An 18,779-nucleotide genomic window follows, 5' to 3' on the forward strand; every position below is an offset into this window, starting at 1 on the left:
TCATCTGCTTAGCTCTGAGAAGATGCCTTCTAGGTGCCATGCCCCTTGAAGGAAGCCCTCTGCTGAGATCCTAGGAGAAGAGACCTCATAGGAATGTCTATACCTGTGCCAGGAAATAATCCACCGCACTTAGGTGAGGCTTGGAGAGTTTGGTGATATTTGGGGCTCTTTTTACCAGAGTGAATCCAAAGCCCTCTGATGAAGAGTGGTTATTTCAAATAAAACCAACCTTTTGAAAATGCAGGAGCAGCAGCAGTTTGGGTAGCGGGTAGTGAGGGAGAGGAGTCTGGGCAGGCTTTGCAGCAGGGTGCGGGAGGTTCCCACGGATGCTTGCATCTGAGCCTCTGGGAGAGCATTGGGCTGGGGATGGAGTGAGGCAGTCGTTGGTTTGGGTGTGATTTTTCTTGACATGAGATGGTGCCCAATGAGGGCAAGGAGATAGAACTGGGCCATGGGCCTGGGATGGAAACACAGAAGACACAGAATGAGACACCGAAGAAGACACGGAAGGAGGAGACTCAGAGAAAAGTGTTGGTGGGGGTACGAGGCGGCCAGGGCTACGGAAGCTAAGGGAAGAGGGTTTTACAGAATGGTGGAATGTATCCATCTTGAACACGGCATAAAGGAAGAGCAAGGGAACCAAAGTGTTTGTTGGAAAAACGGATGTCAAAGAAAAACTTCTTGAGGGCAGTCTCCATGGCGTTGGAGGGCAGCAAACAGACGGTGGCGGGTTGCGGAGTGAGTGAGGGTGGTGAGAATAGACCGGTCTTTTTTAGACGTTTGCTGGAGAACAAGGCAGGTGGTGGGTGACTGGGATGTGCAGGGTGCGCGTGGGAGCTGCCCAAAGGCTGGTGGAAGGAGGACTGATCCCAGGGCCACTCTGCCTGGTGAGAGACAAGCTTGCGCGGTCCGAGCCCATCCCCGCAGCCGAGTTGCCATGGTGACGGCGGCGTGGCCTGCTGGTTCAGAGGCAGATGGTGTTGCTACCTGCATGTCCCGAAGTGGCAGGGACACCTGGACTTAATTAGCCTGTTTGGATAACAAATGTTGATCCTGGGCCGCAGCCAGGGTGCCATCCTTGCTGCTGGTGAGGTGGAGTCCCAGGAGGAGGGGATGAAAAGAGAAGGCAGGTCCGTTCCATCAGCGCTCCCCTGCACTCGGGCGCCCCCGGCTCCAGCTCAGAGCCCCCCCCTCCCCCCGTTATGCACGAGACCCTGGCGCCCATCCGGCACGCCAGCCACAGTCACTTGGCCACCTCCACGGCCACCGCCCCTGCGGCTGGTCCCGCCAGGCCCCGCACAACAGTGTTATTGCGGGCAGTTTCCAATTAGCACTTAGCATCCACGCGGCCACTTCCAGCTGCCGTTCTGAGGTGGCCCCGCAAAACCCCGCTGCACCAGCACCAACAAAGCAAGAGCTTCCCGCGTGGGGGCCCCCCGCGATGTCGGGAAGGCTCCTGCTGGATGGAGGAACGAAGGGTAATGGTGCAGAAAATGCAGCCGCCGCCTGTCTGGTCTCATTCTTTGCTGTCTTCGCGTCGTCCCCAAACAGCTGACTGGCTGTTGGAGCCGCAGACGGTGGGGAGGGTGGCCCTGCTCCCAGGAGGACGAGAAGGGGAGGGGCCCGGGCCTGGGTGGGGCCCGCGGGGGGCTTGGCGGTTCCCCAGAGTCTAGAGGTGAAGGGTTTCTCGGGGTGTTGAGGACGACCGGAGGGGAAGTGGGCAGTGGTGCAGGAATTCTGGAGCAGGGCGCCCGGGCTTTGCGATCGGAGGCCCCATGGGCAGTTCGCAGGACGTGGTTTGGAGCGGCCGGGGGCTGATGAGGTGCGGTGGCTGGAAGCCCGCGGGAGGGTGGACTGGCAATGCCTCCGCACGGGGGGCTGGGCCTCTGCATTCAGACAAACCTGTTTCTGGGTCCCCGCACTTTCCCCGGCCTGCTGAGGCTCTCTTGCCGCCTTTGTGCTCTTGTGCAAAATGGGGGAAGAACTGGCTCCTTCCACCAGTTGCTGGGAGCTTCCCCGACATAGGAGTCGTGCCCCTGGGAACCTCTTCTTCTGTTCCCAGCCGTCCTGGGTGTGGGGCCTGGGGTCCCTGCCCCCGGGAGCTCAGCTCCCCAAGATCCGTAGACATCACAGCCAGTCTGGACTTCTCTCTTGCTTTGCTGCTCAGGACGGGGTGATCCTCGTACATTTTACCACCTTGGGAGCCTTAACCTAAAGGATGAGGCATCGAGGGGGGAGTAAGTCACTGTGAGGGAGGCGTTTGTTTCAGGGGGAGATTCCGAGACCCCTCACATGCGGGGTGCTGCTTGTGTTGTAGCTCTGGGTGGTGGACATGGTAGCAGGTATGGACTTTCTTCTCTGTGCCTCAGTGCCTTTGGGGTCGTGGAGCCTTTGGGACAGAGGCTGGAGCACGGGAGGGGGAAGGCTGTTGGCTTTCCCTGGGGTGGCCAGTGCTCAAGGCAGCTCTGGCCCTGGCAGCTGAGGGACCTGGTAGGGGCATAAGTCAGAGGCTGAGAGTGGGGAGGGAGGGCAGAGCTGGGTCCGCCCTGGCCCCAGATTCCCAGGAAGGCAGGCCCAGGACATGGGGGGCGAGTGGGGACCACGTTCCCATGTACAGCTGGGGGATGTGCACAGCGATCCCCCCTCACCTCGGCACTCTCCTCCTACGGCCCTGTTTGTGCCTGGGATGGCTCGGGCCACCCAGCCGGCCCTGGGGACGTTAGGGGACCCGAGGACCCCTCTGCTTGTTGTCCCTCAGGACTTCTGGGACTCAGCTGAGGGTGTGATTCCTGCGCGTTAGCACAGTTAGGTCCCCCCGCAGACGACGGGCTCTTCGAATGCAGAGCTGGACAGGAGAGAGATCCGATTCGTCCACTGCAAAGTCTCTGCCACCAAAGGCCTTAATTTCTTGCTGGAGGAACATGTATCCGGGGCCCTGCAGGAACCGGAGCTTGGGCTGAGGCTCTTGGAATCAGCAGTAGTGGGGGGGTTCAGGCGGTGTGGGAGGTGGCTGCTGAGCCCGTGTGTCATTCAGGCCATCGGCCCTTCCCCCGGGACTCCTCTGGCTTCTCTTACACATCAGCTTTCCCATTCGCCTTGTTCCGCACGGATTCAGGTGTGCAGAGGACTGCTGAGAGCAAAGCCACAGCCCGCGGGGTGGGGGCGCGGGGTCACGGCCGAGAGCGCTGGGGCGCCCCGTAAACTGGAGGCTGCACTCTCTGGAGCCCTGTAACGACGTAGCCAAGGAAGTGGCTGCTCAGAGAGCTTAGGATACTTGCTCACAGACACACAGGATGAATGAACGAGCCCCAAGTCCCGGCTCCTAGCTCCCCAGGCTGATGCCCAGTGCGGGCGTGCGGAGCCCTTGCCCGTTATCTGACGACGTTGGGTGAGTGACACCTGGCACGACACTCGCCCTGCACGTCTCTGGAGGTCTCTGAGCCGGCTCATTGATAGGAACCCCTGCCTTCTGTGTTCACGGATGTGCGGCAGCGTGGCCAGCAGAGGGAGCGAACTCCCAGATTCCCGGATTTAATAATGAATGAGCCCTCTTAAGAGTTTCTGAAATGACAGGGCAATCAAGGCTCATTTGGGGGAAGAAAAGACGGAGCTTTCATTCTTTATCCAAATCATCTCTACCTGCTAAAAATGATGTATAATACATAAGCATCGAAAGTGATTAAAATCCTTATGAATTTAATCAGAAATTCACAGTTAACCACTATTTGCTTTGGTGCAAATTGATGTGGAATAACAATCATGTGTATCTGCAATTTTTTTTTTAACTTGTGGGAAATTTGCTGGTGATTTGTTGGGGGGGGGAAGTTCGGGGGGAGGAGGGTTCTTCTAAAGGAGAGAAACAGAGGAAGGAAGGAAGGAAGGAGTTGAGAGCGGGCTCCCTGGGGGCCCCAAACGCAGGCACTTAGCAGTTCTGTCAAAGGTCTTTGTTCATAAATTTCAGGCCTTTGCTATTTATTATTATGAACAATAGGAAATCCTAATAATAACTCCTATGTGTGCCATTTGCTTCAACCAAGCCAAATTCTCTGAATTGTTTCTTACCTCTGAGTCACATGCGTGGTCCAAAGCTCTTCTTCCCCCCACCGCTTCCTTCCATACTTTCCTTCATTTTTTCCCCTAAATTATTCCTCGTAAAATCAGACCACTGACGGGTTTCAAATACAGACGTGTACACAGCACGAGACGGCTGCCCCTTCACTCCCTTCCTCCCTTCAAGAGGACGTTCTTGGAAAGTGGAGACAGTCCCTGGTAAGAGTCCCCGCGGGGGAAAGAAAAGGTCGAGTGAAGAAAGATCTAGAAGCCTCACCGTCCTTTCTGCACTGGGGACTTTCTTGTAGAAGGTTTTCTCTGTGTCTCCGATCCAGACCACGGAGGGCTGGAGCTCGCGGGCCACCTGCCGGGAAGAGAGCCTTGGCTGTGAATGCATGTGTATGTGTCTCCGGTCCCCAACCAACAGCAGGGTGTGGTGGCCCCCCGCCCCCGACGCGGCTCCCCGGGGTGGCCGGGGGCTGGGGGGGCTCCGCTGCACCAGCAGGGCCGGGGCGCCACCTGCCTCCCCTCCCACCTCCCACGCGGGACACACGCCAGGGCCGCACATTCTGCTCTAGGACCCGGAGCCTCGAGTCAGGGTGGCTTGAAATAAACCGATGGTTCTCCGCTGCAAACACACGGGCACTGGGGCCTCGAGTTTTAATTACAGCCTACTTGCTGCTCCCAGGTTCATTCAGACTCGCTCATCAGGAGGGAGGCTGTGTCAGCTCAAGGGCCCCCGCGATGCCATTTGTTCACCTCCGTGGGGCTGTGCTTTGTGGCGGAGGTTTTGCCTGGGAGGTGGCTCTGAGCCTCCCCCCGCAGCAGCAGGCAGGGCTTCGCGACGGCGCTGGGACTTACCGTGGGCCCGTGAATAATTGCCACGCGCCGAACAATCTCTTCAAAGTGCCCGCAGGATAGCAAAGTTCGGGTATTTTTGCAACAATTTGTGCTTTGTGCAAAATTGTGATGGATCAAAGCCGTCTCCGGTCACAGCAAATATAGTGTTATGTACTCCTATTTTTATCTTTCTTAAAACATCATTAAGGCAGCAGGTGTGAGTCGTAACCAAGATAGGTGTTTAATAAATGGTGGAAAAATCGCCGGGGGCACTGTGGCCATGGCTGTTTCCCCAGCATCACGTACCAGGGGGAGCAGATTGCACACGCTTAAAGACAGGCGTGCATGGAACTCAATCCGGGTGCCTGGCTGTGTGCCTTCCCCGTCTCACACTCACCAGCATGTCCAGGAAGGAAGCAGGACGAGCCGACCACTGTTTGGTAGGCCTTTAGTTTTCATTTTTTAAAAAAGATTTTTAAAAAATTTTTATTTATTTGAGAGAGACGAAGCATGAGCAGGGGGGAGAGGGAGAGGGAGAAGGAGAGTGAGAGGGAGAGGGAGAGGAGAGGGAGAGGGAGAGGAGAGGAGAGGAGAGGGAGAGGGAGAGGGAGAGGGAGAGGGAGAGGGAGAGGAGAGGAGAGGGAGAGGGAGAGGGAGAGGGAGAGGGAGAGGGAGAGGGAGAGGGAGAGGGAGAGGGAGAGGGAGGCTCCCCCCCTGAGCCAGGAGCCTGAGGTGGGACTCGATCCCAGGACCCCAGGATCGTGACCTGAGCCCACGGCAGATGCTTCACCGACTGAGCCCCTCAGGTGCCACAGGCCTCTAGTTTTTAGACACAGAGCCATAGAGTTTAAGAATCTAGAATCGCAAATTGTGATCTCAATTCCCAGGCGGCGTGGCCGGGTGTGAGTTGGGGAGCAGCCATGTGCCTGGCCAGGGCCTCATGGGTTGCACAAGGCCGACAGGGACGCGGCCCGTCCTCCCCTTGCTGATGACTCAGTCACGCCACGGCCCCGGCAGCAGGTGCCACTCTGCTCAACCGGGACCACGGACGGCAAAACTTGGCAGAGGGACGCGAAGCGAGCTGTCCACCCGCACGCAGCTAGGAAGGGGCAGCAGCGGGAGGCGCCGTGGGGCTGCAGCTGCAGAGTCTTCGGGAAGCTCGACCGACACCCGCAGGTGCCCCCTGTCCTGGAGCCACACCCTTGGGCGCCCCCCGGGGCAGCTGCTCCTTCTCTGGGCCCCGGGCTGTGGGCCCCTGGCTCCGCTGCCTGGCAGGCCTGCTGCGTGGGGCCGCAGGGCGGGCTCCCCCGGCCACTGTTGAGCTCCTGGAAGCCCAAAGCGTCCCTACTTCCAGCCCCCGAGGAGAATAAGAAAACGAGATGCGGGCTTCTGAGTTCTTAGGAAAGAGACACTTGATCATGACAAAGGCACAGTCTTACTCTCCCCGCTCCCTCTTAAAACAGATCGCAGCTTCAGGGCAGGAGGGCGCCGCAGGACGGTCCTTACAGAGACCAGCGTCGTCTGCGGTCCTGGGCCAGTCGTGCGGCGGCGAGAGCAGCGGGCCTCGGTGTCCCCCCCACCCTGTCTGTCCCGTGTCCGCGCGGCCAGCGGGAGCTTTCCCACGGTTCCCACTCATGGCTCCGTGCTCCGCGCCGCTCGGCTGGATGGAAACGCGCAGGGGAGCATCGGGAGCCTCCCTGGGCCTCGCCTCCTTCGGCCTCTCAGCAACGTGAGCCTCGGTGACTGGCGTCCCCACAGCTCGGGGTGACTTAGCGTCCTTCTTACTTCCAGCACCTGATTTAGGATCATGCTGGTCATCGGCGTTGCATGGGCTGTGCGGGCGGACAGCTGTCCGTGAACTTGGCGGTGCCCCCCCCCCCCCCCCGAGGCCCCAGGCCAGTTCCGCATTTCCTGTGCTTGTCACCCGCACCTGTGCCCGCATGGCTCTGACGGGACCGGGCACCTGCGCTGGGGCCACACAGGGCTGTGTGGAGGACCCTGGTGGCGACGTGGTTTGGAAGGGCTCCGTTCTTACCAAAGGAAGCAGCAGAGGTTTCCCCAGTAAGTTCTTGGGCAAGAACAATCCAGGGAATAATCATTTGCCTCCATCTCCCACCGCCGCGCCTCTGCCCTTCCTCACCGCGTGCTGCACATGGTGCCAAGCGTGTCCCAGCGTGTCCCCCTTAACACAGGAGGTCGCTGAGGCAGACAACAGGGTAACACACCCACCAGCGTGAGACAAAGGTTGGACCCCAGGGTGGGACCTGTCTGCACGACACCCCTGGGCCTGGAAGGGCCTGTCGCCGTGGTAGACACGATGCCCATTCCCACCAGAATGTAGGATGAGAGCGGTCCTCGTGACTCTTGCTTCACTAGCGCTTCTAGAGGAGCTCTGATGTGCCCGGTGCTGTGCGTGGTGCTGGGGTCCCTGCCCTCAAGGACCTGCCCGTGGGAAGGGAGGGCGGCCCGAGGCAAATGGGATGTCAGCAAGGCCCACTAATGACAGAAAGAGGGACAAGTGGATCAGGCAGGTGACCAAGAATGGAGATTGCAGATAAAGATCCAAGCAGACTGAGCTTCTAGTGGCTTCTAGGAAATCACAGAGCCTGAAGAGGGGAACGCACTGGCCATGCTGGAGACCCGAGCCAGGGAGCAGGGCTAAGTGTGCCCTCGTGGGGCTGCCTGAGGTCACAAAGGCATCATAAAGGCCGTGGCCATCCTATGGAGTTTGCTTCTATCCTGGAGGCTATGGAGAGTCTGAGGGACTTGAATCAAGAACTTTGATCCCAGTTGTGTCATAGAGAAATCCCACCGGTGGGTGTGTGAAGCATGAGGTGCTGGGCAGCTGTTCCCGGGGAACTGGGAAATTGGTTGGTGGGCACGTGGGAACGGAAGGCAGGAGCTCACAGTGGAGGAGGTGGGTGGCTGGGCCCGGCGAGGGCTATGGAGTGGGCCCAGGGGGTGAGGACGCTGATGGAGCCGGAGGGCTCAGGGTAGAGGGGGGCCGCCCCAGAGCCCAGGGAGGTCCGAGGTGCAGGAGGGGAATGGGGAACGCAGCTAGTGCTGGCCCGAGGGGCTGGCAGTCTGGAGGTCACTGGGGGCCTTGGCAGGGCGTGGAGGGGACAGAAGCCAGGTGACGGCGGCTGAGGCGTGCACGGCAGGGACCCTACAGGGAGCGTTCTCACAAAAGGATGGGGAGCACGGAGATGGGAGGTGGCGTGGGATGGGAGGGGAGTCGGGAGAGGATGACCTCCGAGGGAGCGAGAGGGAGGATGGCCGCCGGCGCAGGCTGCACGTCTGTGAGACAAGGGAGGTTGGCAGATACAAAGGGCGGACAGACCAAGCTTTGAGAACATGGAAATTCGTGGAAATTCCGTCCTTTCTTATTGCTGTGCAAAAGCAGTATTCATTAGCAAAATTTTCAGAATGCCTATTGAGGCACACAGACTCTTTGCCTCCTCTGTTCAAGTGAATTGTCAGACGTTTCCTGTCTTTACAGACCGTCTTCGACGTGCATTATTTCCCAAAATCAGATTGTTTCCCAACACTGCTTTACGTTCTGGTTCACCCAACATGAAATTTAGTTCTCCAACATCATTTTAACACAAAGTCCCATAATATATTGATCGAAACTCCTGTTCTTGAACCTTTGGAAGGTTTCTGCCTTCTTACAAAATTAACCAGGGCTTCAAAGAGTTTGGGGGTGCAGGAAGGGTCATTCCCTTAGAATGAGGCCACATCCACAGCTGCTGGGTCTCAGGGCTTGTGTTTTTCACGTTTTCCCCCTTCATCGTCAACCTGCCCTCCTGGAGATTCTCTGCTTACAGTGTCTCCAGCCGTAGATAGGTGTACCTGTTTTTCTACACTTAACGAGTATTAACAATAAAAATAAAACAATAAAAAACTCTTTGCCAATTTGTTAATGAAAAATGGTATCCTTTGCTCTTTTAATTTTCATTTAGCAATGAAAAGCCTTCATTTAAACTATCCACAGATAGTTTGAGGTCATGGGCAATTAGATGTAATTAATTCATAATTGAACTTTCCGGAAGTTACACAGGACAGTTTATTTCAGCTGCCAGTAGAGGGCTCTTCAGTCCTATCAAATATAACCACAGGTTTTCAGTTTCATGTCAATTCTGGGAGGAAGATGAATTTCCACCAACATGTGCTTTTTCATATTCTGGGGAGCTCTATCAAACAATTAAAGACTTCTCCTTTCATGAGAGTTTTATGGCTTTGATTTTTTTTTGGCTTTAATTTTTTTTTTTAATCTCTAAAGAAATGCTGTCAAACATTCACCATCAGGATTAGATTCTCTTGGGTTACAATATGATAGCCCCACAATGAAAATTGTTTGTGTGTGGCATGCTTGAATTACTAATATGATTTACCCAAGTGACTCCTGGAAGCTTTGGAAGTTCTCTCTGAAAATGTCCTATTTTGCTTGCCTTAGAGAACTTGACAAAAAAAACCAGCTATTTTTTTTCCCAATGGTTGAGTCTCAGTTTATCAAACTGAAAAGGGCCATTCACTCCACTCATCCACTCAACCATCCATCCCTCCATCCACCCACCCACACAGCCATCTGCCCATTCATCCACCCACCTACCCACCTACCATCTATCCATCCATCTATCCATCCACCCACCATCCATCTATGCACCCACCATCCATCTAACCAGCCACCTACCCCCACCCTTCCTTCTTTTCTTCTATCTATCCTCCCATCCATCCATCTACCCACCCATCCTTCCTTTCTTTCATTCATCCATCCACCCATCTATCCACCCACCCACTGATCCTTCCTTTCATCCATCCATCCATCCATCCATCCATCCATCCATCCACCTACCATCCATCTATGCAGCCACGATTCATCTATCCATCCACCTACCATCCATCTATGCACCCACCATCCATCTATCCATCCACCTACCATCCATCTATGCATCCACCATCCATCTATCCATCCACCTACCATCCATCTATGCATCCACCATCCATCTATCCATCCACCTACCATCCATCTATGCATCCACCATCCATCTATCCATCCACCTACCATCCATCTATGCATCCACCATCCATCTATCCATCCACTTACACACCCACCCTTCCATCTTTCCTTCTGTCTATCTTCCTATCTATTCATCCATCCATCCACCATCCACCCATCCCTCTACCCACTCATCTTTCCATCTATTTATCCTTCCTTCCTTTCATCCATCCATCCATCCATCCATCCATCCAATCACTTGCTGTGGTGTGATCAAGCTGTGATGTATCAAGCTCAGTGGTGGGAGACAGGAGTGTCTGGGGATTGAGAGATATGGTCCCTATCTGCATAGAGTATGAAGTTTCTGTATCTGAATAGGAATTGCTGGGGACAGGGAGGCAGCTACCAGTGAGCTGCTGCCATGTTGGGGAGGAGTTGGAGAGGTGTGCATTACTAGGGGAGGAGGGAGGCTCATGTTCCCAGACTAGAGTCACTTGGATTGTCTAAACACTTAACATCTAAAGGCATTTTGTTCTGTATTTCCACTATTTAAAAATAATTAAAATTTCAGTTTCCTTGCATTTCTTTTGAGATTGCAGAAATTACTTCAAGTCCTCACTGGATGTTAGCTGGGATAAACCATAAATGATACTCAAAAGAAGGACAGAGGTGTACTCAAGAATCAGAAGCCTGGCTGGGCTGACCCTGTATGGAAAAGAGGGTAAACTGAGGTAGAGGAGAGGACCAGGAAGGAGCAAAGATACAGGTCCAGTGGATAGCCTGTGGCAGGTGCTGTGGGGAGAATCAAGTGAGTGTTAGCCACAGGAACACATTGATGCTATTACTAATCATCAGGCTGTATTCAAGCGGAAGCTGTCTGAATGCTGGTAGGCCTTAGGCTTACAAACCACCTGGACTTCCCTTTGGGACCCCTTCTCCTCCCCAGCTCACTCCAGCCATACTAGGGCTAATGGTTTCACACCAAACTGCACTGACTGAGCCAACTTTGGGCAGCACGGGGTTAAAGCCTATGTGCATGGCCGTCCTCAACTTCCCATGGCACATTCTAGCCACATTCGAGACCTTCCCTGATTTTGGTGTTTCCAAATTGGTTAACAATTCTTTAATACCTGTGGATTGACCCTGGTCCTAGCCCATCCCCATTAGCCTTCCCTGGAACAAGAGCAGATGGACACCATATTTATGGTGATTTACAGCCCACAGAACGCCTGCACATCCCTTACTGACAGATGACGCTTGAGGCATCCACGGTCTGGGGCCCTCCCTCCCTGTGGAGTCCACTGTACTCTCTGTAGCTTCAGCTCACCTTTGCTGTGAACCTAAAACTGCTCTAAAATATAATGTCCATGCTAGGGAAAAAAAGGTTTTAGTGTCCATGTGCACTGCCTTCCTCAACCTGAAATTTCCTCATAATGCAGTGAAAGGTGACCTGGCCCTGTGACAGCAGACTCACTCAGGACTTAGCATCATTGGCCCCTCTCTTTTATTTTCATACCTGGTGCTGCATCAGAGCTCATAAATTCTGTTCCCCCTTCCTCTCACTCCCCCTCTCCTTCCTTCCTTTCTTTCATGGGAGCAGATCTGTGTTTTGCGGTCAGGTGTGATAGGTGTTTGCTTTATCCTTATTGAATTCTACTTTGTGAAGACGACTCCCATAGTTATCACATTTATTACATATGTGTGTTTTTTTTAAAAAAAATCATCCACACACAGCAAAATACCTTTGCTTGGGTTGTTAACCAGGAGTATAAGCTTCCATGAGCTATAGAAACATAATTGGCTGGGCTCTCCATCACCTGACTCCCGGACATCTGGGCAAGAACCCTTGGCATGCGGCCATAGGCTGTTGGCTGTGAACCCAACCAGGAGCCCCTGGTGGGTGATGCCAAGGCTCGAACAACATCACGGCTTCCTTTTTGTCCAGATATGCAAGCCAGTATGGGCCTTGCGGCTTAGACCTGACGCCGGGTCTGAGGGGCGGCCTCCCTCTAAGTCTGGCCCACACTGGAAGAGAGGGAGGACTCAAGGACCACAGGGAGGAGAAGACATCTCTCCCAAGATCCAGAGCATGAGACAAGGCGTTCTCTGCCTGGATTGCCTTCCTGGCTCTGCTGGCCTCCCTTCTGCCTTCCCCTTCTCATGGGAAGGACAGAGGGTCAGGAGAAGGGGATGTTGGATGAGGGGGGAGTTGGAAGTCGTCAAAACCTGCCAGGGTGCCAACAGTATGCGGTGGCTTCTAGTTCTTCACCTTCTCATGTTGAAGTGTCCCCATCAGACACTTTGACCCAGGAATGCCCTTGCCCTTGGGTTACCATGAGGGTCACAGCAGCCACAGCCTGGGAAGGATGGAAGCTTCCCTCCCCTGGAGGCCAGTCGTGAGCCATGGGACAGCTCAGTGGGGTCAGAAGTGGACTTAAATTCAGATGCCAGCCTGAATTTGAATTTTGGGTCATAGCAAGTACTGTCAGCCTCACTTTTCTTGTCTGCAAAATGGAGACTTAAATTCCAGCCTCATCAGAGACTGGTGCAGTTAAAAAGGAAAGTGTGTGTAAAACCCCTTAGCATGTGCCAGACTTCAGGCCAGATGAAAGCCCTTCCTGCTTTTCCATCCTGATGTAATGTCATGAAGACCCGAGGAGGCTGGTGCCTCACCTTCTTGATTTCTTCTCCTCCTCCTCCTCCTCCTCCTCCTTCTTCTTCTTCTTTTTAAAAATTTATTTATTTATTTTAGATTTATTTTAGAGAGGGAGCAAGAGTGCAGGGAGTGGGGCAGAGGGAGAGAGAGAGAGAGAGAGAACCTTAAGTAGACTCCACACTGATCATGGAGCCCAATGCGGAGCTCTATCCCACATCCCTGAGATCACGATCTGAGTTGAAACGAAGAGTTGGATGCTTAACCGACTGGACCACCCTGGTGCTCCTCCTTGATAACTTCTTTTGTCCACAAAATATGTATTAAATAGTAATCGTTTATCACATTTCTTGTTAGATATATTTCTAACATTTCCCTGCTAAGTAGGTGTGTATTCTTTTCCACATGTAGCTTTAGTCTGGGAGGGCGTTTTAGACAATAGTGGTTTACTTGTACAGTAAACGCATTTCTTCAAGAAACTCCTTATCTAAGCTGTTAATCTATTAGAATTATTGTGTGTGAAACAAAGGAACCCACAAGAAATAATGATAAAAATGGATTGGAATTTGAACCCATGAAAATAAATCGGAGGTGCATTTCTACATTTTCATGCATGTAGAGTTTGCTGGGTGAAGCCCTAAGTGCCACCAGCCAGAAGTGTGCAGTCATGATCGGTTTCCTAAGAATCACATTCTTGACTTCCCAGAGATTAATTCACGGATAAGAATTCTTTATAAGGAGACATGATGAGTAACAGGCCCTTCTGTTGTATTTCACTTCTCCGGCAAATGCTGAAGATCCATAGTCTGCCGCACACAAGCCACAGCCTATTCTCTGGCTCACATAACACAGGAATACACTATGGCTTCTTGCCCTTGATTTTTCAGCACAGGCATAATTTCCTGCTTTTCTTTGGTTAATTAAAAGCAAATATCTCTTTGCAATGCAGATAGCTGCTCTGTCAGTCATGCTAGGACACAGTGGCCTCACTGCACATGATTTTTAATTGAATGACTCCCACTCCTGAGACCTTTGTGTCTTTCATTAATCAGTTATATACATGGTAAAGGTGAGGCTTAATGAGGTATGTGTCAGGCATTCTGACATGGGGTGGCCTGGGTGGATAAACACACTGTTCCACATTTTCATAATTTCACAATTGGCATTTTGCGGCCTGCATGTCAGTATGCAATGATTCTAATAAATGCAAAGATAGCTTACTTGATATCAAGATGACCTCTCAGCAGCAGAAAAAAATTACTCCTTGAGAAGTTATTTTTGAGAAGAGAGAACCTCAGGATCATATCACTGGCTCTGTTTTAGAGTCGAGCCAGGAGCAAGTGAGCCATTTGGTAGGAGGGAGAAGAGGCTTACTTCAGCTCTACTTCAGCTAAAGGCAGAACAATGCAGTTATTACGCTTGGTGGCTCTGGACCCAGATGGTGTGGGCTCACACTGAAGCACTGCTAGCCAGGAAAATTACTTAAATGCTTTACGCCTCAGTTTCCTCATCAGTAAAGCAAGGGTAATGATAGTGCTTACTTCATAAGGTTGTTGTGAGGGTTGAATGAGCTAATACATAGAGAGGAGCTAGAACAGGCTCTGGTATATACGGATGCTTATGAAATGCCAATATTCTAATATTTATGTGCTTCTGTCTGTTATTTGACAATGTCAACAATCAGATGTTTAAGAATGAATGAATTTAGGGTTTTTTTCTCCCCAGGGTTGGGGCAAGAGGATAGGTTTCTTTTACTTTTCCTCTGAAGCACTTAGTGCTTAGAGCTCAGTGGGTAAGCATATGAGGCCACAAGCCAGGCTGCTGGGCTTTAAATTCCAACTTGTGTTCACATCTTTGGCTAGTCTCAGAAACATGCTTGCGTGCTAGAAGATTTTGAGAAGCTCAGTGGAGAGCAACAGTTGGGAAATTAAAAGCACACATCTGAGCCTTTGCCAAGTTAAAGGTGCTTGTTAAACGCTCCAGTCTTCCCACTTAAGGCTCATTAAAATAAAAATGATGTGTTAGGACTAAAAGATTCACTTTAGACTGAGGGCAAAATAAAAATAGACTTACAATAACAAAATGGAAAACAAAACCTTTGCAAGCTCAAGCTCATCAGCCAGTAATTTAGCTGCTTGTCAGGACAAAGCCCAGCATGCCTGGAGTACCAACAACATATCATCCACGATGTCTAATATACAGATAACAATTATTAATGATATGAAAAAACAGGAAAATGTGACACGGTTAAGGAAAAAAGTCAATAGAAACAAACTCCAAGATGACCCAATATTGGAATTTGCAGACAAGAACTATAAAGCACCTCTTAAGTTCAAGAACTTAAAGAAAAAGATAGTCATGTTGAATGAACAGATGGAGTATTGCAATAGAGAAATAAAAATCTATAAAAATAAGCAAAGTTAAATCCCATAACTGAAAAACAAAATGTTAGAATAAAAAAAGGAGCCACAAGATAGGCTTAAGAGCAGATGGGCAACATTAGAAGAAAAGGTAAGTAAACTTGAGGACAGACTAATAATAATTATCCAATGTGGAAGCTAGAGAGAATAAGACGTGAGTGACTCATGGAACAGTATCAAGCAGTCAGATATACACGTGATTAGAGCATCCAAAGGAGAGAGAATGGGGCAGAAAAGATATTTGAGGATACAGTGGCCAAAATTTCTGAAATTGGGTATAAAACATATATTTATGGATTTAAAGATCACAGTGAGCCACAAGCAGTTTAAGTACAGAGGAAAAACAAGAGCATCCAGCACATCACAGTAAAACTGAGGGAGACCAAAATAAAGAGAAATACTTATAAGCATTCAGGGAATAATAACACATGACACACAGGAGATCAACGGTTTGAATTTCTGATAACTTTTTATCAGAAATAGGAGGTAAGAAGATGATGGAGTTACATCTTTAAAGCTTGGAAAGAAAACTATAACCCAGAATTTTATATCTAGCAAAACATGCCTTCAGAAATGGAGGTGTTATAAAGGCATTGAAAAATCAATCAATCAATCAATCAATCAATCAATCCAGTGAAAGCTAAAAACTACTTGTTGCCACCAGACCTGCACTGAGAAAAATGCTAAGTAAGTCCTTCAGCTAAAAGGGAAATGACACCAGGTGGGAACTTGGATTGGTAGAAAGGAATGGAGAGCATTGAAAAGAGTAAATACAAATGCTAAATCCACCCCCCCTTAATTTCTTTAAGAGACAAATGACTATTTGCATTTGTAATAGTCTTAAAAATAATGCAAAAATAATAGCACTCTATCATGGTGTTTATAATATTACTACATGTAAAATGTATGATAAAAACCTAAAGGTCACAGGATAACAAATGGATTATATTGTTCTCACATTTTTGTGTAAAACAGTACAATATGAACTTGGTGCACACTGTGCTAAGTTAAAAATGACTATTGTAATTTGTAGAGCAATTGCTACAAAATAAGAAAGAGGCTTTGCTAAAAAGACAATAAACGAATCCAAATTAAGTAATAAAAAGTATAGCATTACCCCAAAAGAAACAGGAAAGAACAAGCAGAAGAATAAAAGGAGAGATGGGGCAGTGGAGAACAAAATAGCAAATGGTGGACTCAACACGACCATATGAAGAACTGCATTTAGTGTAAATGGGCAAAGCCTCCAAATAAATGATGTATCTGGTCAGGGTGAATAAGAAAGCAAGACTCACCTATGTGCTGTCCACAGAAAACGCACCATAACCAGAAAGACACTGAAAATAAAAGAGTTATCAAGAAAGTTGATGTAGCTCTAATAGTATGAGACCAGTAGCCTTCAGGACAAGGAGTATTGCCAGAGACAAAAAAGGGACATTTCATGATGATAAAATAACCAAACAGGAGGTCACCCCCATCCTAAATGTGGACACAGCTCCTAACGACTGTGAACACAAACCAACAGAATGAAAGGAAGAAATACATGATCACGGTGGGAGCTTTCAACACCCTATGGCAGTAGGTGATAGGACAAATAAACAACAACAAAAAAAAATTAGAAAATGAACAAGCAAGTCATAGAACAAGAGACAATATTTGCAATACGTGTGTCTGGCAAAGAACTCACATCCAGAGTATACAAAGAACTTTTGCAAATCACAAGACAAACCACACGGTGAAAAGTAGGTGAATGACCTGATAGATACTTCAAAAAAGAAGTTACATGAGGACCAACAACCCCGTGAAAATGGTGGCTACACGGTTGCGTACATTTTTCAAAGCTTGCACTTGAGATGTACACTTAAGATCTCTGCATTTCCCCATATATAATTTTTACCTTAATAAAAATGGTGCAGGAGGGCAAAGAAGAGCTGCACCTAGGTTTGAACCCCAGCTCAGCCACATGGCCTTGGGTAAGTTACTGGACCTCTTGGAGGCCCAGGGTCTTTATCTGTAAATGGGATGAGGATGGACTGTTCATGGGGCTGCAATGTAACAACACAAAGAGGCGACACGGCTGGTCCATACGAGGCGAGGCACTCTCCTAAACAGCTTAGTGGTCTTTAACTCCCGACCCGCCTTCCTCCCCTCCCACCTCCCAGCTCTTCAAAATTCTCTCTCCATGGATTCCTGCAGGACAAGCAGGTGGGGAAAGGGGAGGGGGGCCATGTCAGGACTCGCCGCAGTGGTGGGGATCATGTGGCCAGGAGAACAAAATCCCATCGCCATCACGTCCTCACTGTGGCTGTCAGCATGACGTGGGGAAGGAAGCAGTCCTATGGGCAGCAGGCAAGCGCCCACGTTTATCCGTGCCTCCGGGCCCCCGAGCTGATGCGCAGCTGACACCTCGCCCCAGGTACGGGGCAGTCCTTGCTAGGTGGGCATCTTTGTGCAGTCAAAGCTGGCTTATCTGGCGTTCTAGCAACTACAATGGAATAGAACAGCATAAGGACAACCAACTCAAAGAAATAACAATGAAGTCCTGTGAGGTTTTAATATTAAAGATGAGTGTTCTGTATCCGAGTGCTTGACAACTTGATAATCCTTATGTGTATATATGCATATTGTGTCCCGATGTGTCTGTCACCTACCTATTTAACACTTACCCATTACCATCATCACCCACATCTAAATAATATCAGAGAATCATTGCTTTTAGGGCTGACAGTATCATTGCTTCATTTTGGTGGTACGAGAGAGGCGCAGGGAGGGGAAGAGCTCGCCTAAGATCACGGGGCTGGGTTGTGCATGGATCTTTTAGGGTATCCTATCCTCCAGCCCCGAAATCATGGAGCATTTACCTCCCCCTGTGGTCAGTTTAGCTTCCTGCAGGCTCCCCCGTCTCACCTGTGTGGGGAGCGGATGTGCCCAACGGACCATACCCTGGCAGCTTACACCATGCGTGTAAGATCACCCCAAAATGCAAGTGGCTGGCGTCATTATGGAAGGAAGGAGGGAGCTGGAGAGAGAAATCGTGGCTTATGATTTCAGTGACAGATAGGGGCATTTCAGGAAGGATTCCTGTGGCGGGAGGAGGCTGATCTGGACGGCGGAGCAGGGATGGTTAACACAAAGGAAGAAGCTGTTTCTCCCTGTGGGATGCTCGGCCAGACGAGGATGAAGTGACTCACAGCAGGATGCGATGGGGGAGTTCAGGAGAGATGGGTGCGTCAGCCTAAGGCAACCATCTGCCAGGGTCCCTGCTCCTTGGCTTAAGGACATTAACGGCGGGATTTGAACATGTGATTTGAACCAGGGAGGAGGACTGGAAACCAAGAAATGCAACAAGTACCTTGACGACCACATGCAGCATCATCTGCAGGCCGTTCTTGCCAGGGTACTTCCCAGCGATGTTCGCTGCCGACAGGTTGAAGAGGTTGGCGCCCGTTTCCGTGCAGAGGGCGTGGACCAGCATTTTCTTCCCTACCCCGGATGGCCCTGCCAGCAGCAGGGACTTCACCAGAGGAGCTTTCTCGTGCACCGTTGCAGAACCTACAAAATGCAGAGGCACAGGCTCTACAATCCCGCAGAGAAGCCAAGGGGCGCTGAGACCGGGATCCCTCAAGGCTGTCCCTGCAGGGTGTGACCCCAGTTTCTGCAACAGTGATGAATGTGTCCAAAGCATTTCTACCCGGAGGCACACCTCACCGTCTTAGTTGGCCCGTGACACCTTTGATTTGTAGGTCAGGGCTCCAGGTGGGACCACAGGATCTCTTTGCTTATTCTGTATGTGGCTTTCCTGCTGCCCCTCACCCTA

At 50.8% G+C, this 18,779-nt stretch overlaps 1 protein-coding gene across 3 annotated transcripts in view; it reads right to left on the reverse strand.

Annotated features, from left to right (window-relative positions):
* The window catches only part of IQCA1 (IQ motif containing with AAA domain 1), a 146,529-nt gene that overhangs the window by 18,646 nt on the left and 109,104 nt on the right, over positions 1-18,779 (reverse strand). For 2 of the 3 annotated variants that reach the window (XM_072796793.1, XM_072796792.1), the window contains 2 exons: positions 18,315-18,514; positions 4,328-4,414 (listed from right to left, as the gene is read on the reverse strand). In XM_072796793.1, the coding sequence (XP_072652894.1) occupies positions 4,328-4,414; positions 18,315-18,514 (287 nt within the window). Of the gene's footprint in view, positions 1-4,327; positions 4,415-17,545; positions 17,982-18,314; positions 18,515-18,779 lie in introns of those variants that run through there. The other variant, XM_072796794.1, reaches the window with a different exon arrangement.

This window comes from Canis lupus, chromosome 24 (assembly GCF_048164855.1).
Source record: "Canis lupus baileyi chromosome 24, mCanLup2.hap1, whole genome shotgun sequence".
In the NCBI taxonomy this organism is placed as follows: domain Eukaryota; kingdom Metazoa; phylum Chordata; class Mammalia; order Carnivora; family Canidae; genus Canis; species Canis lupus.